This window comes from Exophiala oligosperma (assembly GCF_000835515.1).
Source record: "Exophiala oligosperma strain CBS 72588 unplaced genomic scaffold supercont1.6, whole genome shotgun sequence".
Taxonomy (NCBI): domain Eukaryota; kingdom Fungi; phylum Ascomycota; class Eurotiomycetes; order Chaetothyriales; family Herpotrichiellaceae; genus Exophiala; species Exophiala oligosperma.
The window spans coordinates 2,508,511-2,533,474 of NW_015622823.1; the positions used below are offsets into that span (position 1 = coordinate 2,508,511).

The 24,964-nt window shown below is 49.1% G+C and overlaps 9 protein-coding genes across 17 annotated transcripts; 3 read left to right on the forward strand and 6 right to left on the reverse strand.

Annotated features, from left to right (window-relative positions):
- Window positions 1-1,275: 1,275 nt before the first annotated feature.
- On the reverse strand, window positions 1,276-2,566 carry PV06_07298 (uncharacterized protein). Its single transcript, XM_016408513.1, has 2 exons — window positions 2,128-2,566; window positions 1,276-2,074 (listed from the first exon to the last, which is right to left on the reverse strand). Exons 1-2 carry the CDS (start codon window positions 2,174-2,176, stop codon window positions 1,647-1,649), a joined length of 477 nt encoding a protein of 158 aa, XP_016261993.1. The 5' UTR covers window positions 2,177-2,566; the 3' UTR covers window positions 1,276-1,646.
- A 348-nt stretch (window positions 2,567-2,914) lies between these two features.
- Window positions 2,915-5,390, forward strand: PV06_07299. 4 transcript variants are annotated; one of them, XM_016408516.1, is made up of 11 exons: window positions 3,049-3,067; window positions 3,159-3,284; window positions 3,387-3,434; window positions 3,526-3,664; window positions 3,714-3,836; window positions 3,883-4,044; window positions 4,090-4,323; window positions 4,369-4,466; window positions 4,512-4,577; window positions 4,624-5,000; window positions 5,056-5,390. In XM_016408516.1, the coding sequence occupies exons 2-11, from the start codon at window positions 3,251-3,253 to the stop codon at window positions 5,176-5,178; spliced, it is 1,404 nt and encodes a 467-aa protein (XP_016261996.1). In that variant the 5' UTR covers window positions 3,049-3,067; window positions 3,159-3,250; the 3' UTR covers window positions 5,179-5,390. The 4 variants fall into 4 exon arrangements, with proteins under 4 accessions (XP_016261995.1, XP_016261994.1, XP_016261997.1 ...); XM_016408515.1 differs by having other exon boundaries at window positions 2,915-3,284; XM_016408514.1 differs by having other exon boundaries at window positions 2,915-3,284; window positions 4,369-4,577.
- A 186-nt stretch (window positions 5,391-5,576) lies between these two features.
- On the forward strand, window positions 5,577-7,125 carry PV06_07300 (uncharacterized protein). The gene is made up of 2 exons (XM_016408518.1): window positions 5,577-5,960; window positions 6,042-7,125. The coding sequence occupies exons 1-2, from the start codon at window positions 5,670-5,672 to the stop codon at window positions 6,543-6,545; spliced, it is 795 nt and encodes a 264-aa protein (XP_016261998.1). The 5' UTR covers window positions 5,577-5,669; the 3' UTR covers window positions 6,546-7,125.
- A 1,980-nt stretch (window positions 7,126-9,105) lies between these two features.
- On the reverse strand, window positions 9,106-11,636 carry PV06_07301 (phenylalanine-tRNA ligase). The gene is made up of 2 exons (XM_016408519.1): window positions 9,763-11,636; window positions 9,106-9,503 (listed from the first exon to the last, which is right to left on the reverse strand). Exon 1 carries the CDS (start codon window positions 11,521-11,523, stop codon window positions 9,892-9,894), a length of 1,632 nt encoding a protein of 543 aa, XP_016261999.1. The 5' UTR covers window positions 11,524-11,636; the 3' UTR covers window positions 9,106-9,503; window positions 9,763-9,891.
- Window positions 11,637-11,844: 208 nt separating this feature from the next.
- On the forward strand, window positions 11,845-13,324 carry PV06_07302 (uncharacterized protein). Its single transcript, XM_016408520.1, has 2 exons — window positions 11,845-12,170; window positions 12,255-13,324. Exons 1-2 carry the CDS (start codon window positions 12,008-12,010, stop codon window positions 13,061-13,063), a joined length of 972 nt encoding a protein of 323 aa, XP_016262000.1. The 5' UTR covers window positions 11,845-12,007; the 3' UTR covers window positions 13,064-13,324.
- Window positions 13,116-14,615, reverse strand: PV06_07303 (uncharacterized protein). Its single transcript, XM_016408521.1, has one exon. The coding sequence runs from the start codon at window positions 14,322-14,324 to the stop codon at window positions 13,413-13,415; it is 912 nt and encodes a 303-aa protein (XP_016262001.1). The 5' UTR covers window positions 14,325-14,615; the 3' UTR covers window positions 13,116-13,412.
- A 422-nt stretch (window positions 14,616-15,037) lies between these two features.
- On the reverse strand, window positions 15,038-16,281 carry PV06_07304 (uncharacterized protein). The gene is made up of 2 exons (XM_016408522.1): window positions 16,165-16,281; window positions 15,038-16,104 (listed from the first exon to the last, which is right to left on the reverse strand). The coding sequence occupies exons 1-2, from the start codon at window positions 16,215-16,217 to the stop codon at window positions 15,360-15,362; spliced, it is 798 nt and encodes a 265-aa protein (XP_016262002.1). The 5' UTR covers window positions 16,218-16,281; the 3' UTR covers window positions 15,038-15,359.
- Window positions 16,282-16,453: 172 nt separating this feature from the next.
- On the reverse strand, window positions 16,454-18,603 carry PV06_07305. Of its 3 annotated transcripts, XM_016408523.1 has the most exons (5): window positions 18,231-18,603; window positions 17,810-18,171; window positions 17,633-17,744; window positions 16,908-17,568; window positions 16,454-16,790 (listed from the first exon to the last, which is right to left on the reverse strand). In XM_016408523.1, exons 1-5 carry the CDS (start codon window positions 18,557-18,559, stop codon window positions 16,527-16,529), a joined length of 1,728 nt encoding a protein of 575 aa, XP_016262003.1. In that variant the 5' UTR covers window positions 18,560-18,603; the 3' UTR covers window positions 16,454-16,526. The 3 variants fall into 3 exon arrangements, with proteins under 3 accessions (XP_016262003.1, XP_016262004.1, XP_016262005.1); XM_016408524.1 differs by having other exon boundaries at window positions 16,454-17,568; XM_016408525.1 differs by having other exon boundaries at window positions 17,810-18,603.
- Window positions 18,604-24,210: 5,607 nt separating this feature from the next.
- Window positions 24,211-24,961, reverse strand: PV06_07306. Of its 4 annotated transcripts, none has more exons than XM_016408527.1 (4): window positions 24,734-24,961; window positions 24,528-24,663; window positions 24,360-24,477; window positions 24,211-24,312 (listed from the first exon to the last, which is right to left on the reverse strand). In XM_016408527.1, exons 1-4 carry the CDS (start codon window positions 24,945-24,947, stop codon window positions 24,256-24,258), a joined length of 525 nt encoding a protein of 174 aa, XP_016262007.1. In that variant the 5' UTR covers window positions 24,948-24,961; the 3' UTR covers window positions 24,211-24,255. The 4 variants fall into 4 exon arrangements, with proteins under 4 accessions (XP_016262007.1, XP_016262006.1, XP_016262008.1 ...); XM_016408526.1 differs by having other exon boundaries at window positions 24,528-24,678; XM_016408528.1 differs by having other exon boundaries at window positions 24,528-24,961.
- Between the last annotated feature and the right edge of the window lie 3 nt (window positions 24,962-24,964).

The window sequence follows — 24,964 nt, forward strand, 5'->3', positions numbered from 1 at the left end:
ATTTCCCAGTCGACCTGCAACATTGAAAGGATCTCTGCGGCTCCATCGGTATTCGTGGCGGAGTACAGGTTCGCTTGAGGTGAAAAGAAGAGCAAGCACTTGTATATAGACATGAATGGCAGCTCAAAGTTTTACCCTCTGCTTCTGCTGATTTTTTTCCCACGAAACCACCGCAATATTATGAGGTCTATACCATCGGCGTTCGACTGATAGAACACAAAGTGCACGGTGCATAGTCCAAATTGCCGCCCATCAGGAATTCGTAGTTTTGGCCTTGTGACAACCCTTGAGAGCTCGTGGCATCTCACATTTGTATACCTCGGTCTATGCACAGGATACGTACAAGATGAAAAATCACAAGTCTGGGTGAAGTCTGTGGCTTTGTCCTCTGCGAGACTACCTGATCTAAATACAACAGCTATTCCATTATCAACTGAGTCTCTTACTCCCGACGTATGACCTAGGCTACGAGTACGTACGTATACAAGGCAAGGCCTTATACAGCGACCGTGGGCACCCATAACTTTGAAGATTAAGAGGTACGTCTTGTTCAAAGTATACTCGATCACCAACACAGGGAACGAAATGTCGACCTCAGGCAACAAGCACACCAAAAGCAGTCAATATCGAGAATGATAGTCCTGCGAATGACTGCAGAGGTTTGCTCAGCGAGTTCAGTGGAGCTGCTTCGGCGAGTCTTTTGCATTCAGCCGGTGATACTCTGGTCAACAGTCTCGCTGTCTACGGAAGAATCATGCAGAAACGAACGCCTGCAGCAATGGTAGCAAGGTAACTAGGAGCTTTTGTTGGCACAAAGTCATGGCAAGGAAAATATAAAGCATTGTCCGGAAAGACATCGCTTGAATCTTGTCCAGGTCGGCATCAGGTTAGTACTGCTCTTTCATAACGATTCACATACCTTGTATGCTATGCCCGAAAGCATTTTACCTGTGTAGAGAGCTCCATTGTTCGACTCGGCCATTGTCTTGTTTGCGTTAGTTGGATTACCAAAAATCACAGGATGACCAGGCATCATTTTGAACGTCTCTTGCAATAGTCAAGAAAGATGCTAGGCAGAGTATCGTGCATGGAAGTGCGCCACACCAAGTACAGGCAGTCCACGTCTCTCGCCTATTGGAAGAGAAACCAGACCAGTACATCATGCGCGATCAGAGACGCCGCAGGAGGAACCCCACAGGTCGACATGATCAAATCAGGTAGTAATGGTCGCAGCTAGACCGATAGGTCCTGTATCTTCAGATACATACATGTATTCGCTGGCACATTGACAATGGATGATATGGAAGCAGACGTATTCGTTGGTTTTGTTAGATAAACACTGCCCAGGTCATCAATATCGTGGTGCTTGATGGGAATGTCATTGGTCCATATACGCCATAGATCTCCTGGAATGAAGTTCATGGGAAGGATGCAAGGAGACTACAGCCAGAAGGCGGGCAGTCTCTCATTCTTGGACAGTGACCACGGGACGACTGCCTTGTGAAATGTCTATTGATAACTGAGCTAGTGCTCCACGATCAACATGCGCCGGCCGCTGCAAGACAAACTCTGGTCGTAGCAGAATACAGTAGCAATGCAAAGATAATAGACCTTGACCTTTGAGTCCCTGTTGCTCCGTGGATGCTTTATTTCTTCATCGAGCTGCGTCGTAAGGCTTCCAGCAACTCCGGGCGTGTCTGCAAAAGCTGTACGGCCTGAGCGTAGGCGTACCATTGTCGAGACCTCTTGTGTTTTTCAGGCCAATTTGACTTTTCTTCGGTGACAACTGCTTCGAAAAAGTGATAGCTTGCTTTGGGGGCATTTTTGCTGACGGCAGTCGTTGGTCTTGTGTCGGGGATATGTCCTAGGTCTTTCTCGACCCTGCATATGATTCCGGCTTCTTCCCAAGCTTCTCTCTGAGCAGCTGCGGATGCCGTAGCCTCGTCTAGTTCCCAGCCGCCTTTTGGAAGCACCCAGCTGTTGCGATGTGTAGATTGGATGAGAAGGACTTTAGTCTTATCCAGGGAGAGAGGCACAACACCGGCAACCAATCTCTCACCTTTGGGACCGTAACCTGGGAGAAGCAGTTAGTCTCATGTAACAGGATGAATAAGCTTGGTAACCTACGTTGATTGCCGTTGCCGGTGCGCGATGTCATAGATAGGTTCTTAGCCATGGTGGAAAGACAACAGGTTCGGAGGCCTGCGGCCAGTTGAAGAAAGGAAAGGCCTTGTTTCTTCTGACTTTGGATCGAGATAAGGTAGGAAGCAAGCAAACGAGGGAAACAGACGGTGAGAGAGCACGTGGGAACACTTTCGAGCTGTTCCGATGGAGGCGGACGTTGCTCGGTCGGTTGGTGAAGAGAAGAGATGGGAGTGAGGATCACAAAGGAGCCATGGCTGAGCCTGGAGGAGAAGCGGTTTGCGATAGAGCGCAAGTGAAGTTTCAGAAGCCTTCAGTCCCGTGTAGAACGGGGCTGAGGGAGTAGATTTGACGTGCACAGCAGTCTGAGATCGGGAACAGCCATAATTTGTAGAAAGTGGTTTTTTGTTAGTTTCTGGGGTGGACACGAGGGTGAAGAAATAGCAGTAGCGGCGGTAACGTCTCAACGCACCTAAACTGTGTACACTGACTGCCTCCCCTACATACTCCGTATGCCATCCATGTAAGCTGCTAAATTACACAGGCACCCACTGCGCCCCAAGAAATACCGGGCGAGTCGTGGTTCGCTGTACCAACGATAGACCTGCAGTGGTTCCTCGCTCGCAGCATCTTTGTCCGTCGAGGAGCACACGACAAACACACACGTGCCCAGCTACGCCTTTACACTGGTCTGCACACACCCAGCATCCCACCATCTCCCTCACCGTCAGTGCTGCTCACGCGAGCGTCTGCTGTTCTTTGGTGGGGGTTTCTCGCAGGGGTCTTGAGCCTCCGACTTTGGCCTCGATTGGCTGCCTGTTGAACGTTGTGTTCACATCCCACTCTGCCCATGCTTGTTTGTTGTCTTCATTAATACGGAGTATCTAATTCGAATTCGTCATTCTCGGCCTTGCTCCCCATTCAGGTGACGTCTTCCGACATTTGCCTAGAACACATCGAACAACGCCTCATCCCGACCAGACTATCCCTAACCATCTCGCTGCAAAGTTTCTTAGGCCGATGAGATTGGTAGATCTTCCACATCCACATTAAGGCCCAAAAATATCCTTGCAGTCAAGCTTTCGTTTGAAAGCATTCTGTCGGCGTCATGACAAACGAAATCTCCCTATTGAAGCCACTAGGTGAGTCAAGGCGGATGATCTGTGTTGTGATGGAACCTCGCACCAGCCTCGTCGTGCAGTGAGGTATCGGCAGTAACAGAGTGCACTAACCAAGTCACGCAGGCTACCAAAGAAAAAGCTCCTGCGGCTACTGCAAGAATGCCACTGGAAGTAAGTCAACGCTTTTCCGTCCTTGGGCTGCAGATGCTCGGCCGGGGTGTTGTTTGGCGATCATGGTAGTAGAATCTCACCAGCTATGCAGGCTCCTCATATTACATGTCATGTGACAATATGCGAATTGATCACTATCAGGAGTTGATGGACAGAGGTTGGAGAAGGTCAGGCAGTCTGTACTATAAGCCAGACCTGCTCCGATCATGCTGTCCACACTATACCATACGGTATAGGAGTCCATCTGGGATCGAAATAGCCATGGGCTAATCAGTACAGGCTGAAAGCGTCTGAGTGCAGGCCGAAAAAGGATCAACGTCAGGCAATGAATCGATTCAACGCATTCGTGCTCGGACCAGAGTACAAGCGTCAGGCTGCGAGGTTGTGTCCTCAAGATCGAGAGTATGTTTTGCTGATTCTAAGCGCTGGCTTGGTCTGACATGTTCAGGGAGAAGCGCAAAAATCGAGACAAGTTCGACCTGTTATCTGCTGTCCATAGAGCTGAATACAGTCTCGTACAGCGTCCACGGAACAAGAATACTGACAAACCTATTGAACCGGCTCACAAGTTCGAAGTGAGCCTTGAGGGCGATAGCTGCACAAAGGAGAAGTATGCAAATCTTTCATCCTCCCGAGCTCATCTGATCAACTTCAGGTACGATGTATTCCTCAAATATCAGTTGCAGATTCATAAAGACCCACCCTCGAGATGGAAAGAAAAGGACTTCACTCGATTTCTTTGTAGTGGCCTCGACCGCAAGGTCCTCAAAATCGACGGTAGGACGCTGAAATTAGGATCTTATCATCAATGCTATCGATTAGACGGAAAGTTAGTGGCGGTGGCAGTCCTGGACCTTCTACCTCACGCTGTCAGTTCGGTCTATCTGTTGTAGGTACAAACTTTCCCCTGGTTATTCAGTCACTGATGGCGGAGTTATGATCCTGATTACGAACAATGGGATTTTGGCAAGCTGAGTGCCGTCCGGGAAATTGCAATGAGCCTAGAATTAGGCTATGAGTACTATTATATGGGTATGATTTCGGTCACACCGCCATGCTTTGCTTATTGTGCCTCAGGCTATTACATTCATTCATGTGCCAAAATGCGGTATAAGGGTAGCTTTTCTCCAAGTTACTTACTCGGTAAGCCCTCTGCAACCACGATGAGCCAGCCCGTATAACTTTTCAGATCCCGAGAGCCTTGAATGGTGCATTCTTGATGACCACTACCGTCAAGAACTCGATAGAAGACCATATGTTTCGCTATCGCACGATCGGCAGACAGCTATCGAGAACAATTCACTCGCCGAAAATGCACCAAGCAGAAGTTCGACTGCTGCAAGTACTAGTGAACGTTCCAAAACGACGAAAGAAAGATCGAAAATCTTCGACGACGATAAAGATCTTGAGTTTGATGAAGTGCCAAGCGACGAAGAGGACGCAGAGATCCCGGAAGGCTCTCTGTTCGACTACAATATCCCGGGGGTTCTAACCAAGGAGGAAGTGAAGCACCTTGACTTGGACCATTGGCGACTGGTTGTGAGAAACAGTCTAGTCGAATTGGAGGTAAGTAACATTGGTCAAACCCCTTGACTGAGCAAGGTCAGTGACTTATTTCCAGGACATCCGAGGTTGGGAAGACTGGGAGATTGACAAACCCGACACGATAAAGGGTATAGCCGCAGAGTTGATCGCTGCGACGGGACCGAAGCTGCTTGAAAATTCAGCCCTTGTACTCTTCTAGGGTTATGCATGGATGACTGCAGAGTATGGCACTGCATCAATTGGTGCACCGAGCATGAAAACAAAGATGGGGATTTGAACGTCGTCCAGCTTAACAGGTCTTTTTTCTTAATGAAAATAAACCCTGCTTGCGATGAATTTTTCCTCCTGCGCAGCAGACAACTGTTACAAGCAGGGATTTTCCCAGCATCCACAGCATCCTGTCTTTGCCCAAGTACTTTAGCTTTGACGCATAGAAAAACATAGTAGGTGCTGAGGTTGATTCCCGGGCGACCCCGAGTCAGGGTTTCCAGCCTCGTCGCCACAGCCTCGGTCACTGACCATAAGAGGCATGTACGGCGAAGCTCCAAGAAAATTATCGATCGGGGAGCTCTGAGTGCAGTCGTGTGCATGTTGTATCTTTCTCAAAGTCCATCGAGCAATACATCTTTTGCCATCTCCTAATTGACGGTTTGATCTTTGTTTTTTCACATTTCTCGTACCGTCGACACAATGTTTCGTAGACAGATCTTGCGCCAATCTCGCGCTGTTTCAGAGACCCTCACAGCATCGCCTCAATTACGGCGGTCGCCGTTCTCTTCCGCAACATTTGCATCCCCTCGACCCTGCATACCCGCCTCGTACTCTTTCAGAACAGGCCAGAGATGGCAATCGACGGAGGCAAACAAGCCAGCCGATGAGAAGGCTGCTCCCGAATCTGAACAGACAAAAGCGCCAGAGGCCAAAGAGGATCCGACAAAACAAGAACTCGAGAAGGCGAAGAAGGAAATCATTGACTTGAAGGTACCTTGCCGATGATGCCCTGTTGCCCGTTTACACATTTTTTCTGGTAGAGTGCGTGCTGACTTTTCTCCTTCCCGTCAGGACAAATATCTCCGGTCCGTCGCCGACTACCGCAATCTGCAAGAGCGGACGAAACGCGAGACCGAGGCGGCGAAGCAATTCGCCCTGCAACGCTTCGCCACAGACCTGCTCGACTCGATAGACAACCTCGACCGAGCTCTCACGGCCGTCCCGAAAGAAGTCCTCTCCGAGACCGCGACGTCGGACGCATCCTCTTCGGACGCCAACGCCGCGGCGGCATCGGAGTCGACCTCGGAGGCAAGCAAGCATCTCACCGACCTGCACGCCGGTCTCATGATGACAGAAGGCATCCTCATGTCCACATTGAAGAAGCACGGCATCGAACGCTTTGACCCTCTCGAGGGCGAGGGACGAAGGTTCGACCCCAACACCGACGAGGCGACCTTCTTCGCCAAGGTGGACGGCAAGCAGGACGGCGAGGTCTTCTTCACCCAGAGCAAAGGCTACAAACTTAACGGCCGGGTTCTGAGAGCCGCAAAGGTCGGCGTTGTCAAGAACTCATAAGACGAAAACCCCTCTCCACACACATACACACGCGCACGCTCCCATTTCCGTCCGACATCCGCCTCCATATAAATCTCTTCCCAACCTCGAACAACGCAAGTGCGGTTTGAAACCGCGACGACAATTTTCCACTCTCGCATTTTCAGGACAGAACAAAAAGTGAACTTTTTTGGGTTCTGCACCATATGACCATGACCGATCACATACCCTGGGTACGGTTCAGCTTCCTGTACAAAAAGTAAAGAATATTTAATCAACCATCAACTCTCTCTCTCTCTCCTGTTTATCATGAGCTTGGTCGACTGCGAGGCGTAAATGATGAAGCGGGGAATCTTAAAGGCATCGTCTCCGTTGGGTTCAACCAGAAAAGAGAAGACCGAAGCGAGTACTCCTCCTGCGGCTTGCTGAGGGGTATGGGACACGAGAGACACTTTTCGACGGCTAACATGTTCCGTCTTTGTTTGTAGATGATGGGGAGGATTGATCATGATGTGCCTGTTTTTTTCTGAACGAGCGGGTACTCTGGTGCTCCGGCTTTTGTAAAATGTAGCTTATATCACTCAAAGACCTTTCTTCCTCCTCCCTTTGACCGACTCTAGTCGCTACATCATCACGGGAAGCCACAGCGCGGCTACAACCGGTGAGCAGTATGGTGCATTGGATACATCCTGTGTACCTTAGGAACCCACGGAGTAGCTAGGGTATTTATGTCTTCACCCTGAACCATGTGGTGTGCTTATGTAAGCGGGCCCTTGGTGTCGAGTCTTCCGAGCAACAACCCAGACTTCACCTGACTTGCTACCCAACTCTTCATGCTCGAACGAGGACTCTGCTTCATGTTTGTAAGGGTTGACTGAGATCACCCAAGGAACGCCAATAGTCTATCACTCCGTTGGGCTCCTTGATATTGTGCGGCTTCGAAATATTGAATGGTGGGTGCATGCGTTGTCGTGACCGATCAAAGAGTGTCGAGAAATGACAAAGTTGCCTGCGGATATGGAGTCTTTTCTGCAACACTTGAACCAACAAATTTACAAACTTTCTCAGGAAGTAAGTGACAGCGGTGTCAAATTCCATCAGGCTTTGGCTTCTCTCTGCGGGTTTTATGGGAGCACACCACAATCTTTTCCAAGCTCTTGCTTCCAAAGACTGCCGCCCACACCCGCGCTTTACGACAACCCATACTGTTAACTTTGGAACTCGGCCCAATCTCCCATGTTGTCTGGAAGGTTTTCTTGTGGGGGAAAGGAATGACTTATTTGCAATGGTGAAAGGTATAAAAGGTCTCGACCTGGTCCAAAAAAAGAATCAAGTCTCCTGAAATTCAATCTCATCATTGCCTTGTGAGCTCAGAAATCCTTCGAATGTCAATCCTTGACTGGTGGGAATTGAACCTAACCTATGCTTGTTACTTTGAAGGATGATGGACCCGGCCCTTGCGTGGCACCAACCGTCCAGTGGGATTTCCGACTTCGGACCCCCAGCTATTGAGCTGTCGAGTGACAACAAGCTCGACAAAGTGGTGGCATATGCCGAGAATGGTTGGGCTGGGGATCCTCGATTGGGGTATCCATCGTCAGCATGAGGAAGTGCAGTGATGGCTAGCGCTGCTTACCTGTCTTGGGTGCTTGGACAGTTCGTGACGGTCGTACACGATACAGCCCCGAGTCGAGGTCTGGGCAAGGCAAACGTCGAGATCACCGACCCGGCATACGAGTTGACAGAGCGAAGAGACGGCAGAAAGTAATTGGAACACGGAACACGGGAACAACACACAAACCATGCAAAAGGGAGGAGGAAGAGGGGTGGGCGATTGGAAATTTCTGAGGCGAGTGCCGCACGAAGAGACCAAGGAAGAGCAGAGGACGCAGAGAGACGGATGCAAGAGCTTGGGTCCTACACGGGCAGGATCACAGATGAAGGAGTACGTCAACCTGATGGAAGGGAAGAGCATGTCAGGGTCGGCAGTGCGAGAGACCCTCGCCTCCTCGACTCTATCGCATCCTGCCGACCTGCAGGTCTCTTGACCCATGAGAAAATACATCTCCTGCACAATTCCTTGTAAAGAAAAAGCCAGGAGTAAGACGACTGATGATATTTACAGGAAATCGCGCCCGAGACCATCGAATACCCCCTAGAAGGGTGACCAAGAAGTGACCAGACGGGACACATCACCGACTACTAACTAGCGCCGCAGCAGCAGCTGCTGCTGCTGCTCATCGCTATTCTGTTTAAAAAAAGGTTTTTTTTTATTGTTTTGGTCTTCTCCAGAGACTATGACATTGATGAACACATTACTGTCAAAGATTGCTGACGTGGGGAAAAAGTTACAGAAAAGGTCGGCTCCCAATGCATACGATCTTGCAAAGTCGATGGATCAATGTCACGGGGCAAATACGCAAACGATCTAGCATCCTAGATATGCTACCGTGTCTGATGACATCTTCATACGAACGGATACACCAAAATGCCCCAGTGAGGTAAGTAGGTACCCACCCGACACTTTCGAGGATGAGCCCCAAGACCGAAACCGAAAGAAAGGGGAACTCCCGTCTGCGGCACTTTTCATCAAGAATATGATTCCGAGGCAAATCGTTTTCCATCACTACCACTAGGTACTCCGTAGGGAGGTAAGAAGTTTTTACTTTCTTCTGCAGAATATCTGAGGCACGGGTTCAATCCTGGCGGCGAAGAACACGGTAAACAAGGCCAGTCAGAGAAGAGATTCTATAGGAAGGTATCTGTATCTCAACTAGATCCGTGTCCTTCTCTTTCATCAACCCTCTTTCGCGTCTTGTTGTACAAGCCCTGAGATGGGCCAGGATTACATATAAAAGGGTTGTACAATATATGATATACATGGTTCTGAGATTGACCTCATGTTCTCTTCATGATCGGATGTCCATCAACATCCTAAGCCCCTAAAAGGCATTTCTTGCCTTGATCACTCGCTTGAACCTGTTGACAAGAGATGATCGTTGTCAGTACAAAAGGCTCTCTCGCAGAATCCAAAAAGATAAAAGGATGTTGAGCAAGCATGGCTTAAGCAAGCTTTGAGGTGTTTCTTTCAGGAAAAAATTGAGGTAAGAGGTTGCACAATAGAATCAAACGGTCACAGGACCGTCATATGGGGTTGAAACATATTAAATTTTGGCAATTCATCATTGAAACTCAAGGGACAAAGTCCGACCAAAAATAAAGGGGTAGATGGACTTACCAGAGAAACGCTGCAACATGTCCAGTGGAACAAATGCAAAAGTGTGCGGAGTACAACTTCCTCGAATGAGTTATGCGCGCAGACGATCAGGTTTTAAAATGGACCGAGTAGATGAACGAAACCCTGCGCTCATCTCAACTCAACACCAAACTGAGCCTTCATGCGTTTGGCGACCTCGTCATGTAACCTGTTGACCTCCTCGTTCGTCAGAGTCCTCTCCAGACTTCTGTAATTGATCCTGTAACACAAACTCTTCCTCCCACTGGTCGGATGGACGAATTCGTCCACGAGTTTGACATCCTCGGCCAGGCTGCCCGCCACATCACGAACCACCTCCATGATATCGTTCTCGTGGAAAGCCGCCGGCTGTGTTTCGGTGGGGCTCGCTTTCGTCGCATCTCCACCGGCAGCTGCTGCTGACCCCCAAGGGGTCGCTCCACGTGGGCTTGCGCCTGCTGGAGCAGGATTGATCCAGAATGCGATGTCCTTGTAACAAGGTGGATACTTGCTGAACGGCTCGAACTTGGTAATCTTACCACTCGAGAACTGTTGCAAGAATCGCTTATCCGTGCTCCAGAACAGACGGATATCGGGTATGCCAAACAGGAGCATGGCGAATCGCTCAATGCCTAGACCCCAGGCCCATCCTATGCTACGCGTCAAGCCGGCCTTGTTGAGAATGGACTGTTGAACGACGCCACTGCCGAGAAGTTCGAGCCATTCCCCATTCCAGAGGACTTCAAGTTCAAAACTCGGACTCGTGAATGGAAAGTATGCTTCGACCCAGCGAACCTGCAAGGGCGTACGAGCTGATTGCGGGATGGATTGCTGCGCAGCGTTGTGGATCTGTTGCATCAAATACTCGAGACTGCGTTTCAGATGGGAGACAACCAGTTGCACCTCGGTAGGGTCATGTTCCGGTTGCATGGGATTTACGTCGGTGGAGAAGTTTGTCGCATTGTCTTCCACGATGATCGACGTCGAAGGCAAAGCCTTGAGCTGGGTGGCCATCTTGGCTGTGCGAGCGGACTGCGCAGCGTATCGAGACTCGATGTCCGGGTCGAGGCCCCACACGCGCGCCCCTTCCATCTGGTGGAAGACGGGGAAGTGTGAGCGGTCAATGCTATCACGGCGATAGACGTCGGCACAAATGGTGTATCCTGTCGTCCGTTCTTCTGAGCCGAGGGTTTGAAAGGCGGCATGCTGGTGGGCGGAGGTATGCGTGCGAAGAAGGTGGGAAGAATTGACATAGTACGTGTCAGTTCTCGACCGGCCTGGATGATCAGCTGGAAATCCCAAGACGTCAAAGTTGTCCCTGACGGTCACGACTGGGTCTGACATGGTGAAATGGTTGTACTCGGGTTGGGGGAAGCATGATTCGATAAGTTTCCGAGTGATACAAATTGGGTGATCAGGGTGTTCGTAGAGGTTGCGACCGACCAAGTTGAGGATCGAGTCCGTAACATTTGTGGTGTTGTCCAAAACATACGGTGCCCCTGCGATTGTTTTTTGATGCCCGGGCTGTCCATCACTCTTTGACTCGGCAGTCTTTGCCGGGTCTACTTCTTTGGCGCCCGCAACCGATTGTTCAGGAAATGACCGCTGCTGCAGTTGCTGCTGCTCTGCAGCTACTTGGGAGCTCGACCATCGTGAAGGAGTGCGAATGTAGGTTGTAGCCGACGGAGCTGTTCGACTCTGGACGACGGCGAATCTGGCGGAACGAGCTGCCCTCAGGAAGGCACCGGTCCTGAGAAGCTGCATCGGATGGGAGGTGACCGAACTTCAGTCCCGTCAATTCATCATCCAAAAGAACGAGCACACAGTTCAACGAAAGCTTGCCAAATTGATTTGCGGACAGATGCGGAGGGCGTGTCTGCAAGCGAAAATGCACCAGCTGTTTTGTGCGGGAAAGTCCTGCATCTCGAAACCGATATCGCATCTCGAAGAGAAAAAAAGGATGTCAGACAGACTCAGCCGCGCGCAAACGCTAGTACATTGTCCACTGTCAGACACTTCGCTTCGGGCCTCTTAATATAACCGAGCATCTCGGAACAGGGAGATTCTCGTCACCGGGTAAAAAGTACTGACTGGTATTATTTCTTACAGCTACAACTCCCTGTCTCCGCCATCTCAGTCACTCATTTACAGGGACGTGCCGTTCATTTGAGACTCTTCTTTCCCTTAGGGACCTTTGCTATTGTCCCTGTACACATTTGAGGCCCAGAAGTGCCCTGGGAATGGAGCCATGTCGACACCAGCACCCATTGCCCGACAAGACGCCAACGAGACGACACCCTCTCCGAAGCCGAAGACGCAGCAGTCCAAGAATGCTGCCATACGCTACCCTTTCTGGTTCGGGGGCAGCGCAGCCTCAATGGCGGCGGTAGTCACCCATCCCCTTGACTTGGGTATGTAGACCCTCTCACGCCTTGCCCAAACCCCCGGCACGCTTTCAGACCACCCCCGTGCTAACACAAAGCCGTGCACTACAGTCAAAGTCCGACTTCAAACCCGCCCGTCCTCTGCTCCAACAACCACCATCAGCACATTCACACATATCCTGCGGCACGATGGACCACTAGGGCTCTATGCCGGTCTCTCCGGCGCCCTCCTCCGCCAATTGACCTATTCCACCGTGCGCTTCGGCGTCTACGAAGACCTCAAGACGAGATTCGCTCCCGCCCCGACCCCCGAGAATCCTGCACCACGTCCGTCACTTCTCCAACTCGTCCTCATGTCCTCGGTTGCGGGCCTGCTGGGCGGCATCGCTGGCAACCCGGGCGACGTCCTCAACGTGCGCATGCAGTCCGACGGCAACAAACCGCACGTCGAGCGCCGCAACTACAACCACGCCCTCGACGGCATCATACGCATGTCCCGCGAGGAAGGAGTGGCCAGCTTATTCCGGGGAGTCGAGGCAAACTCGACCCGGGCCTTGATGATGACGGCCTCGCAACTCGCCAGTTACGACGCTTTCAAGCAATTGTGCCTGGGAAGATTGGGCATGTCGGACAACTTCAGTACACATTTTACGGCGTCTCTTGCCGCCGGGTTCGTCGCGACGACGTTGTGTTCGCCAGTGGACGTGATCAAGACGAGAGTCATGAGCGCCGGTGCGAAGACGAGCATCCTGCAGATCCTCACTGATGCGACAAAGCAGGAAGGCATGCTGTGGATGTTCCGCGGCTGGGTGCCGAGTTTCATACGTCTGGGCCCACAGACAATATGTACCATGGTGTTTTTCGAGCAACATAAGAAACTTTATCGCCAGTGGAAGGGCATCGAGGAACCCGCTGTTTAGTTGTTGGCCTTTTGTGAATACGGCTTTTCTGCATTTTTGTAAAGGCGCATGGTGTGGCATCTGGGAAGACCAATTAAGTCCGACCCTTTATAGATATTGGACATACTACGGGTTCTTTTCTGGCCTAAAAATGTACTATGGGCACTTCTCGACCTCGATTTCTACTGTACATACACAGCTTGGATTTGCTGAGCCATGATTCTTCTGACCGAGACGTACAATCATGGCTCAAAGAAATATGATCCTAAACCTGAACTCCCAATCGTCCCAGGCCAATCTTGGACTTGTCATCTATTCCATTAGTTTCCAATGCCAAAGAGCGCCTTCAATGCCGATACGTAGTCGTCGATCAATGCTCCATCAGTTCGACCGGTGGTCTAGGGGTATGCGCCATGACCCTGTTTCCAGAATCCTCGAGCTCAACGTCAGACTCGTCCTCCGCTTCCAGCATCACCGCCGGGAGCGCCGGGCTGTCACCGTGGGCTTTCGGGTCGTATATCAACGTCGAGCTTCGACTCCTGTGCTTGCTGGGCGACGGTGCACTCGGCGAGTTGTCTGATGATACCCCAGCTAGTCCGCGTGTTTTGCTCTCTTTCAGTTTCTGTAGTGCCTCGGCCGAATACAGTGCCTTTGATCCATCCTCCTTTTGCTCATCCACGGCGACAGTTCCCAATTTGCCGCTCAATTTCTGCAGCTTTGAGGCGAGATCTTCGGCGTGCACCTCCCTATTAGGGGGGTCTTCGTGTTTCATCTCCCATCCCACCGGCGGACTTGGTGGCGGTGAAATGAAGAATAACCGTCCTGCGTCCGGGCGGTCGAGGTATTTCTTCTCATCGCCTATGGGGGTGGGCTCGCCAAAGTAACATTTGGCGACGCTGGATCCGAGAAGAGCAGTGCCATCGATGGCTTGACGGACGCGGATCGCCGAGTCGGTGTCGTAGAAGGAGCAGATGATGCGACAGAGGGATTTGAGCGGGGAAAAGGAGTTGAGTGGGGCTATTTCGTTGATGTGTTGTCTTATCGTTGCCAGCGAGGCAGGGTGAAAGATCTTGTCGTCCTCGAGCCGGGTGATTAAGAGAGTGTTGGAGGGTGGTGAAGGCTGTGACAGTGGCGGGAGGGAGGAGAGGTCGAGCGACAGGCCAGAGCGGCTTCGTTTGGCTGACAGAGACCCCGGGGACGAGGTCGCTGAGATGGGCGGGGAGTCGTGAGGAAGATCTTTCGTCTGGATAGGTGACGGCGTCTGTCGTGAAACTTCGGCCATGTCAACGTCCTGTGGAGATGGTAATGATATGGTTGTAAGTAGAACAACGACGAAGAGACGGTGCTCGCAGAGACAAAGGAGTCGTTGGAGAAGGCTTTGGAGTCGTGGAGTAACGAAGGCTGGAAGGAAGGATGAAAACGCAGCTCTTTTGTATTTTCGGCGGCAGCAAGGTGCGTACTCAATAAACAGGCATGCAGTTTCTTGTCAAAAGAGGCGCAGTAAGGAGTGCGTACACTTGAAGTGCTGTTTATCAAAGTAAATATTCCACAACGTTGAAGACGATGGCAAAAGGCCGGGGGCTAGCTAGTCAATGAGGCTGCGCCCACATGTCATCGCAAGCGGATCCGGAAAAAGGGTTGTTCCAGACTGGGTAGACTTAGCCGGATCGACGAGGCTGAGCAGAGACAGTCGCAGCTACAGCACGCCGCTAACAGCATATTCGGCTTGTACAAGAAATACACATCATCATAGTCCAATTTGTATAAGGCGTACAGTTAGCTACTAAGCCTCATGAAGATGAAAAAGTCAAATAAAGGCAAGACCAGAGAAAATGCTGTCGAGAAGACCGAATGACAGCCTCTAGAGTCATAGCAGGATCCCAAATCATAGGTCTCATTAACGGAAACAGCTAACGGAAACAGCTAACGGGGTCGCGCAGAAGCTTCAGAAAACCAGAAGGAAAAGAAGAGAATAAGAGAGGAAATGAATCCCACCTGACTTGTATGTTTTTCATTGTTACAGTAGACTTCGTCTGAGGTCAATTCATAGATATACATACAGAAATTACCTTTCTATCACACCAAAACGCTGGAGTCGAACGCGCCACCCAAGTTTCACTCGGTAATCAATGCTTCGACTATTTCCTCCGTGTTGAAGTGGTAACCAGTAAACCATTGCTTGACACTGCTCCTGCTCGTGTTGTACGGAGTACCACTCAAAGGTGCTTTCACGAGGCCGAGAGCAAACAATCTTCGTTCTTCACAGCCAAGAATAAATCGAGATAGAACCACCCGGGAATGCAGCTGGGCTACAACTTCAGAATGACCATATGAGCTGCTGAGTCGTCGTGGGGAGCTCCGTCGGTGGTCCAGGCAGCCCTAGCATCCCTGGCATGGCCATGTGCAGACTACTACCGTCTTTACGGTCAATGTTCAATTTCGAAAAAACCACGGCGATCTCGTCAATTGCCGGGTCTATCATGTGAGCATGAGAATGAAGGCCTCCATCAATATAATGGGATGCCAAGATCTTCTTGCCTGCTTGTGCATGTTGAGCGGCGAGATCGTCCCGGTCCTGAAGCTGTCCGCAAAGCACCAACAACAGGCACGCTAGCAGGATAACAGAAGGCTTTTTCTGCCATTGACCGCGGCTCAGCAAGGCCAAGGCTCTTCCGTGATGAAAGAGGAAGGACGTGAAGTCTTCACTGGCCGAGGTCGGTCCACCGCGGCGTCGACATAGACCCAAGCACGAGGCGGCAATCACCAGGTGCTTGATGCTCTCCTCGCAGTGGCTGGCCTGCAACACCATCCTGGTCCAGACGGCACTGTTCTTTTCGTACCGTGAAAAAGAAGCCTGACATACCTCGTAGAAGAATTGAAATGCCCGCCGAGCTTTGGCATCACATTCCGGTCGATTTGAGCCTTGAGCCATGACGAGAAAAGCCACCGGGGAAGAAGAAGCATCATCTTTTGTTGTCACCGAGTATCCGAGACATCTGCGCCGAGCCTTCAGACACCGATTGCAATGGGGCTTGGATTCGTCACATTTGACATGTCTCAATCTGGGGGGTTGTCAGGTTCGCTGTAGACATTGACCCCGGGGGAAAAGAGGTTCGACTCACTTGCATGTACGGCAACCGTTGCCCATGCGCTTCCGCGGCATTCCGCCATCCATTTGGAGGGGAATTGTTTGTTCGTTTCGATACAGCCAGCCCTGGCGATGAGCCGGCAGCAAGCCGATAGCCAGGGATAGATTTTTTATGAGGTCACAGATTAGTATATAATATACTCCGTAAAGTGGCTAATATTTTGTTAGTGTAATGAAAGTTGTAAAACGAAAGTCACGCTAGTAATGTTAAGATTAAATTTGTATGTGTCATGATCGTCACTATAGACTGAAACAGTGTTAGGTGGAGCGAAACGTAATAATCAATTAATATGGGAGGCACTCTCTTAAACTGCTCACTGAAACTACTAAGCCTTCTCACAGTCTGTCGAATTGATGAAGCTTCTCACCCAACGACCTCACCGCATGCAACAAATCGACCTCCCTTTTGGAGTATGCTCGCTTCGTCAAGTCGCTGCTGCCGGTCTTATTCAGGTCCTGGTAGATCTCGGTCCAGTTCTGCGGCAAGAAATTCGGCACTTCTTGCTCACAGACGGTGCCGTTGCTAGGCATGGTGCCGTTACCAAAGTAATTCCTGATTGCCTGGGCGGTGCACAACGAAGGAGTGTACTCGGGCACATGCTACATAGATAGGCAGGTCAGAGTGGTTTCCCCAACAGTAGTAGGTCATAAGTAGCATAGTGGGATAGGGGGACGCAGGAAGATGATATGAATCGCATTTTACTGATCTTGACTTACCCCGTAAGAGTTCTGGACCAGCAAAACACTTTCCGCAAACCCTGAGCTCGTGTTTCGGGCCGAGATCAACGGCGTGATGTTGTCGTAGGCGTTGTTGAGGACGAGAATGGGCGTCTGGGTCTTGACCTGAAAGTCGCCGTTGTAGCGTTCTTTGGCTTCCTGCTGCCATGCTACCCAGGTCATGCCTTCTAGCGTCGGCTGCAGCGGGAACCAGCGCGACACATTCAGCTGGATCTCGATCAACCCCTCGAGATCGGTGACATTGTCGCTCCTTAGTCGGCTGTCACCGCACCGGATCCCCAGCAGCGCCTCGGTGCCTTTGTTGTAGCTGCCTTCCTTGGGAGGGCGCGACATGTTGTAAAAGGTTTCCCACTCACCGTCGTATAGCACCTTGAGCGCGACGGCGACCTCGGGCCACTCGCTCGGGTTATACAGATTTGAGAGCATGTAATTCCGCACGGTGCCGCCATCGATCTCGTCGTCAGTGTCGTTCATGGGGATGCCTTGCTGGTCGAGCGCGGCCACAAGGTTCTCGTAGTTTTGTGCAAGACTCTCGACCGTCTGGTGGTCATCAGCCAGCGCACATTCCTCCGGGTATACCATGCATTGCTCGAAAAGAGCGTCGACGTTGGCGTCTAAAGTCGCTCTGGCTTGAATGCCGCTACGGAATGAGATCAGTAAGTGGGTCGGCCGGTCGGAAGAACAAGGCGGGACGAGTTACTCACGCTCCTGACATGTATTCATGGAGATTGACGTTGGATTCCAGCAACATGAAACCAGTCCGATTGGGGAACATGGCTGCAAAAGTGCCGCCGAGTACAGTGCCGTAGGAGATGCCTTCACTCGCAACGTCAGCAATCACAACGTCTTGTCTAAGAGTGCCCTTACAGGGCTAGACTCACCCCAATAATTGAGCAGGCTTCCTTGACCTAAAGCGTCCACGATGCGTAGCATGTCCCTTGCAACGAATGCGGTCCCGATATACTCGCCGTACTCTTCATTGTCGGCGGCACAGGTCTCTGCGACAACCTGGAGATCACTAAGCTCATTCTGCAAGACTCCAACCAGTTGAGCCATAGACATGTCATCAATGTCAAGTTCCAATAGGTCGTAGTCCTCGGGAAAGGTCGGTTCTGGGATATCGAACTCCTGCCGTTTGGTTTTCTTCGAGCCGGACGAGGATGTGTCATTGCAGGCGTAGGGGATGGTATTTCCTGTTCCTCGGGGATCGAATCCAATTAGATCATACTCACCGTCCAGGATCCTGTTGAGTTAATTAGTTGACGTGATATAGTCTCGAGACGCTTTAGTAAGATGACTGACGTCTGAACTTCGGCCGCAGTACCTGCCACAAACTGTGTGCCAACGCCGCCAGGCCCACCAGGGTTCATCAATATAGCGCCTTTAGACGGTTGGTTGGTCGCATTCACTCGCAGAAGTTGAAGATCCAACGTTCTGCCGTCGGTGGAATTTGAATAGTCGAGTGGTACCGTTAATGTCGCGCAGTCATATGAATAGGCCGAGGTAAAGTTCATTCTTGCTGGACAAGGGCCCCATTGAAGGTCGGAACTTTCAGAACGCTTGGGGTTTGGCAGTGCGTTTGCAGCAGAGACAACAGCAGCGACGAGGAACGCATTTCGAACGAACGACATGGCGGAGGACGAGGTATCTAGTATACGACCGACTACGGAATGAGTTCGCACACCTGGAGCACATTGCAAATGAGGTGACGAGAAGACTCTATATATGATCTAGACATCCAGACCCACAGGTCGCATCAAAGCATGACGGTGTCCAGAGAGTGCAGTCATGGCAGACCTAGCACAAGCAATACTCCTCAGGGCCTCACCAGACGAGAGTGCTGAATCTATCGTTGCACGCCGCTCTCTACGAGCCGTGCTTGTTTTAGCAAAAGTCGGTCCTCGTGGTACGCATCCCTCGTAGCTTGGTGGTGTTCATGCTGTAACTCTGCATGCGTCCGATAAGAACACTGGCAGTCTAGACTTTCCGATGCTGTGTGTTACCGAGTAGCGGCTTTGCTTGGCTACAAGGTGTAACAAGGACTATTTCTGGTAGTTCTAATGAAAGCCGTGCTGATTCCGATATATCAGTGCAGCCGGCACAAACATCTGTCCCCAAGAAAGGGATATTCCAAGATCCATTGCCAGATGGTTTCTATCTCCCTATATACCCTGCGCGAATTAGGGAGTCTACTGACGGGCCCGAGCGTGGTTATTGGAAAGTCAAGAAAACAAAGTTATCAATCTCGACCAGAAATATGTCTTTCAAAGGTATTTACGTGGCCGAGACATTAGTGCACGTCCTTCGCCACCATCAGTGGGTTCAATACCCCGTAACCTATGTACCACGCTAAATCCCATCTGCCAGATGGATATAAGCTTGTCATGGCTGTAGGGAGTATGAGTGTCTAATTTGGACGACCGGGGATCGGAAATACTATGCTGCATAGGGTGGGGTACTGGGGAATGAAGAGATTCTACAAGTATATTCTCATAACCCAAATCAGTTGGCAATTTCTGTCCAAGCTTCGATCACGCTACTCGATTAACAACAAGCGCTGATTCTCAAACCTTGAGTATATAGCTTTGACGACGGAGCAACCATCGAAGTGTATTCTGCGCGGTTCTCGTTATGAAAAGCCAGCGTCCATTGTGCGACGCGTCTCTTCTTGAATGGCTACCGCCGCTTCCTAAGCTCAACAAGAGACTTCGGTTTCCTGACTGAACCGCTCTCTTTCGGTTTTTATTTGATCTTATTCAGACTTTGTTATTCGAACATTGCAAGTCGACCCACGAAGATGACATTCACCACAACGACTAGAGCGAATGCACACTTTGCACTCAGTATAGTTTCGATGACAGATAGAACAGACACGAGACATCCTTCTCTCAAAATCTAGAACAAATCGATCTAGATCTTTGCGACTATCAGTGAAGAAACGTTTAGAGTTGCGATGCTTATACATGATTAACTATGAACAAGGAAAAAAGAGAAGAACCCACGAGGGAGCGCTCACCTTATATACGAGCGAATAACGAACAAGTCTAGAAGGGGAAAAGTGCTACAGACTATTATGCTTTGCAAAATTCCGTAAAAACCTTATTTTTTTGCAAGTTATATGAAATCTGCACACCGCCATATGGCCTATATTAACAAACTTATCCTGTAGCCGCAATAGCCCTAGATAGCACTGTAATTTACTACAATATATCGTAACTACATATAAACATGATGTTAAATTGTATAAGGCGCACAATAACTTTATTCTGTTAACTCTAGGAGTTATTAGCCTCTTAATCACTCCGCGAGACCCTTATTACTTATAACACTTATATGAAGCGCAAAAGTAACAGTAATAGCTTTATAATAAGGGCTAATAAGGTAAGTTTAAAGCGTCATGCTATATCTCTAAGTCCTTATCCCTCTTAAATAGCTAGTCCTAACCTACTAAAGTTATTAGAGTCACTAAAGTTACTACTAAGACTAAGTATTAAGGAGAATATTATGTTATAAGCACAGAAAGCATTAAATCTTCTTAATAAGAATAATAAAGTCTTATCTATATCTAGTAATACTAAAGAAAATAATAAAGAGAAGAGAGAGATATTAATATAAGTCTCTTTATTAGTATAACTTAGTTATTAATTAAATACTTCACTATATACTATAAAGAATAACTTAAGCTTAATTAATATAAACTCTATTAAATTAATATTTAAGATTAATAAACTTTTTTATAATATCACTATAGAAATCTTTATTAAGAAGGTTAAGATTCTTAGTATAAAAATATTATATTAAGGTTTTAATATTATTAACACACTTCTTAAGTATAAAGGTTAACTTAAGTATTAATATAATAACTATAATTAAAAGACTTATAAATTATGTCCCTCTATCTTTAGGGGTAAGTTCATAATTAAATAAAGTAATAAAAAGCTTTATTCCTTAACTATAAAGACTTAGGAACACTTTAAGAAGGCCTATTAAAAGTGATAAAAACTTTATTATACTTAAAAAGATAGCTATAAGAGTAGGACTAAACTTAGTGCGTATTTAGTACTAGTATACTTAATTATTAAGAAGCTAAAATAATATTAACTAACTAGTTAATATAGCTTATTTAGTGAGAACATTTTAATATTGTCATTATTTTATAATAATATCTTTTTAAGTTATTATCTTAACTTAATCTAAATATATTACTATTATAAGGAAAAGACTAGGAATAAAAGGTTAAAGAATAAAGTAATTTTCATAATATAATAATAGTGAGAAGAAAAATAACTCTAGGCATAAAAAGAGATTACTACTAGAGTAAGCTTCCTTAATATCTTAAAGAGACATTATTATAAGTTAAAGAATTATAAGAATTACTTTTATTTATATATTAATTATAGAGAATAATATTTTTCTCTATTTATGTTATTAGTTTAGTGTTAAAGTGATATAATTATAAAGAAGGCTTCTAATATAATAACTAACTAGGTACTAAACGCGATTATAGTGGCCTTTCTCTTAGAATAAAATAGGAATAAAAAACGCTATAATACTTCTTTACTACGTCCCAGATTCTTCGAACTCCAATTCCCCTTCCCGATCTAGCGGGTGAGCTGCGCCGCTCTAACTCACCCCGAGCTCAGCCTAGCTTAGCCTAGCTCACCCTTAGCTCAGTTTCACCTCACCCTAGCGCCCAGGTCAGAGTGAGTTAGGGGGCGAGTCACAGGTGCGCACAGGCTGCGCCCAAGGTGAGCCGAAATTGGACTAAGAGATGGGCGAAGGGTGGCGAGGGTCGGCGATGGCCTTTGATTGGTCCATGTCTATGGGGCCGATGAGCGACTTTTCGACGACAGGAAATCCAACCCTTCCCCCTTTCCCTCCTTCTCTCCCTCCCGCACATACATTCTTCCAAGTGCAACCAAAGTTCTTTGACCACTCGAATGTTTTTCAGCAACGACATGACTGCACCGCATCGACGCCAGGATGACCGGTGTCAGGATGAGGCAGGAATCTAGTAGACCCTTCGCGGCTGCAGCGGCTGCAGCAGTGGCCAAATAGATCGAACTATTACAGGGCTATGCAAGGACGAGCCAGTCCCTGTTCAGATTTAGGAGAAGAAAGCAGACCTTGGCTAGCACGTCTCATCCTCGCCATCGGGCTTGTTCCTTCGGTTGGCCACGACTGGGTGTACACCTGTATTTGCGCTGCAGGGGCTGCGGAAGCCTAACGAATAACTTTTACCAGCAGGGAAGAGGGTGTATTGCGAGAGGTTGCCGATCGGCCGGGCAGACGGGATGAACGAACACTCTAGCTCTGTGCAGATTCGGCCAGGCTATGGAAGGTTACATGCTTCAAGGATGCTCGAGGATGCGTATGCGCCTAAGTGGCCTATGATGTGACCAAGGCTCCCTTGACGGCGCCAATGCGTGCGGCATTTGTGGCTTGAGGTGTCTGCCTCGTGCGATGGCGAGACTTCAAGACGAGGCCTGCATGTGGATTAAGAGAAGAGAAAGTGAGACTCCTCGCCGCACGCCGAGTTGCCTAGACTGGCTTGTCAAGTCTATCGCAGATCCATCGCATCTTGTCTGTGAGAGGACTCCGTAAGAGATTGTCGCGAAGGCACTCGGCTCAGTCTGTTTGAGACAGAGGCTCAAGAACACAGACAATGACTCTACATCATGCTGAGGAGCCTTTCGCCTCCTCATCTTGTATGCTACAGAATCCCCCGAGGAAATCAACCTCAGTGCGATCGATAAAGCCAATCGCAACCGCACCAAGAACTGCGAAGTGCAGCGTTGGGTGCCGACGGCTCATTTGATTTGTCCTGGAAAATCGTTCTGAAGATGCGCCGAGAGTATTGAGCATCCGGCGATCGCCTTCTCCCGTTGCCTGGTCCCCTCAACGACCGCGTGTCACATTTACCAGCGCGGTCCAGGCCCCTCGACAGAGGCGGTTTCTCGTCACCTTTTATAATAGTCTGTCCTTGCTTCCAATTTTCGTTGCTTGCTCTTTCAACGACTCAAAGTCTCTCCTTGTGCTGGAAAAGCCCCCCTACAGCCGGCCATTCTGCACTTCTGTCTGAGTACCTGAAGATCCGAAACAACGAATAGAAGTGGCAACAGGCAAAATATGGCAGGGCCAGCCAATTGCTTCCGAATTATCCCCCTAGCATTGACGATTCACCTCTACGCCATCTTGCTCTATCTTTTATGCGCGAAAGACGCTCTCGACACCTTGGCATTGAGGCTGATCACATATATCGCCATCCTAGTTATGATTCCCCTGGTCTAGGAGATGTCAAACAACGGAGAGGACCGGTATTTACTGAAGCTGCCGTTCTGTCCCGTTCTCTGCCAGCGAGTATCCGGTGGGAGATGTTCTCATGAGATAGCAGACTTGCTTCATTTTTACCCTAGCTTCGGCGAAATGGTTGGGTGATGGCTCTCGAATATTTTTGTGTAGGATAGCCTACAGTTGATAGACGAGTGCGAGGAAACTTCGTGTCCTTAGCCGTTGTCCAATACTATGGAGCAGACAAAAACCTCGAGGGTGTTATACTATGGTTGAGTTTCCAACGTTGATGAGATTGGCGATATCAGTTGGGCGGTCTCCCACGAGACTACAGGGCATCTTAGTCACTTACGCCGAGCCACGGCAGACAAATCCGATCACGGCGTGCGTACTGGTACACAAACCACTCTCTGAAAGAGCACGAAATAGGAGGAGTCAGGGCATCTTCAGCTCAATCCAGCGGCAACCAACAACATCTTTCAAAGAGTCCCACTCTGCCTCGCCGTCGCCCTCCCAGCCGAGTTACAGCGGACGGCAGCGAGGAAGCAGCAACGCAAAAAACGGGGGCTGGAAGAGAGTCAGTGCATTGTGCACAAGAGTAATGGGCTTATTCAATGCTCTGTATGTTCAATGTGTGTTCACACATTCTCCTAGACAACCCTAATATACTGGGTGACGATCAGCCAGTTGGTATACATTCTAGATCACCCATTCCTGACGACGAAAATTCTGCCTTCGATATCCGGCAAACCCAGCAATCTCTCTCCAAATCTCTCTTGGGGATGTTCCAATTCACGCATGACCGAGAGAAAGAGAACTCCAGGCCATTCAAACGGATATTTATGCAGGCCACGAGCTACGAGGTAGTGGATCACACAATGACGACGATGTCTTACTCGTAGTCTCGCCGATGATTGTTACAGTACAGTCACGAATACGCCAGCGTCAGTTAGCCCACATGAAGTGTCATAACTGACTGAATGAGAGAGGGTTTCAGCAATCAAACGGTAAATCAGGAATTGCTATCACTATCGAGTCAAAACATACCCTTCATTTTACATCGGTCTTCTTGTCTTCGATTCTCAATCCACCGCTACACCAGTTTTAGCTCCTGTCATTTTTCACATGAGGACGCCTTACCCGAACTTGGGGAATTGTCATTTGTGTTCGCTCCGCGATACCTTGAAGCTCCTCTTCAGTCGCACTTCGATTTCGATATTTTTGGTAAGCTTCTCGAAGAATTGAGACATCTTCAATGCTGGAAATTTGTGTCAGTAAAATTAATGTCGAGGACGAGATACGACTTACCTTGGTTTGTGGCGTCGTCGGACGGGGGCTTCGGTAACCTCCAGACCATTACAAGTAACTCTGTTTGTCCGTCGCTCCTGAAAGACCTGTAATGTCTTTTGGGTATTCATCGTGCCTGTTGGGGGAGACTTGCGATCTTGATAAGATGTATCTGTAGTTTGGTCATAACAGCCCCGGAATTTAGAATAGTACTCGTTTTGACTGACCTTGTTTCCGGCGTGTCATAGTCTGCACACTCGAACCCCTGACTCCACGATCTAAGCACGATGATCTTGCACCTGATTTATGTTCGGAGAGCTCTCTCGATTCGGTCGGTTTGAGACAAGAAAGGTCGAATGGAAATTGGATAGATGACAGGTCTATCTGGTTGTCACACTCCAATGTCGTTGTCATCCCTTTAACAGCTTGCAAATTACTCATACGGAGTGGCGACGTCT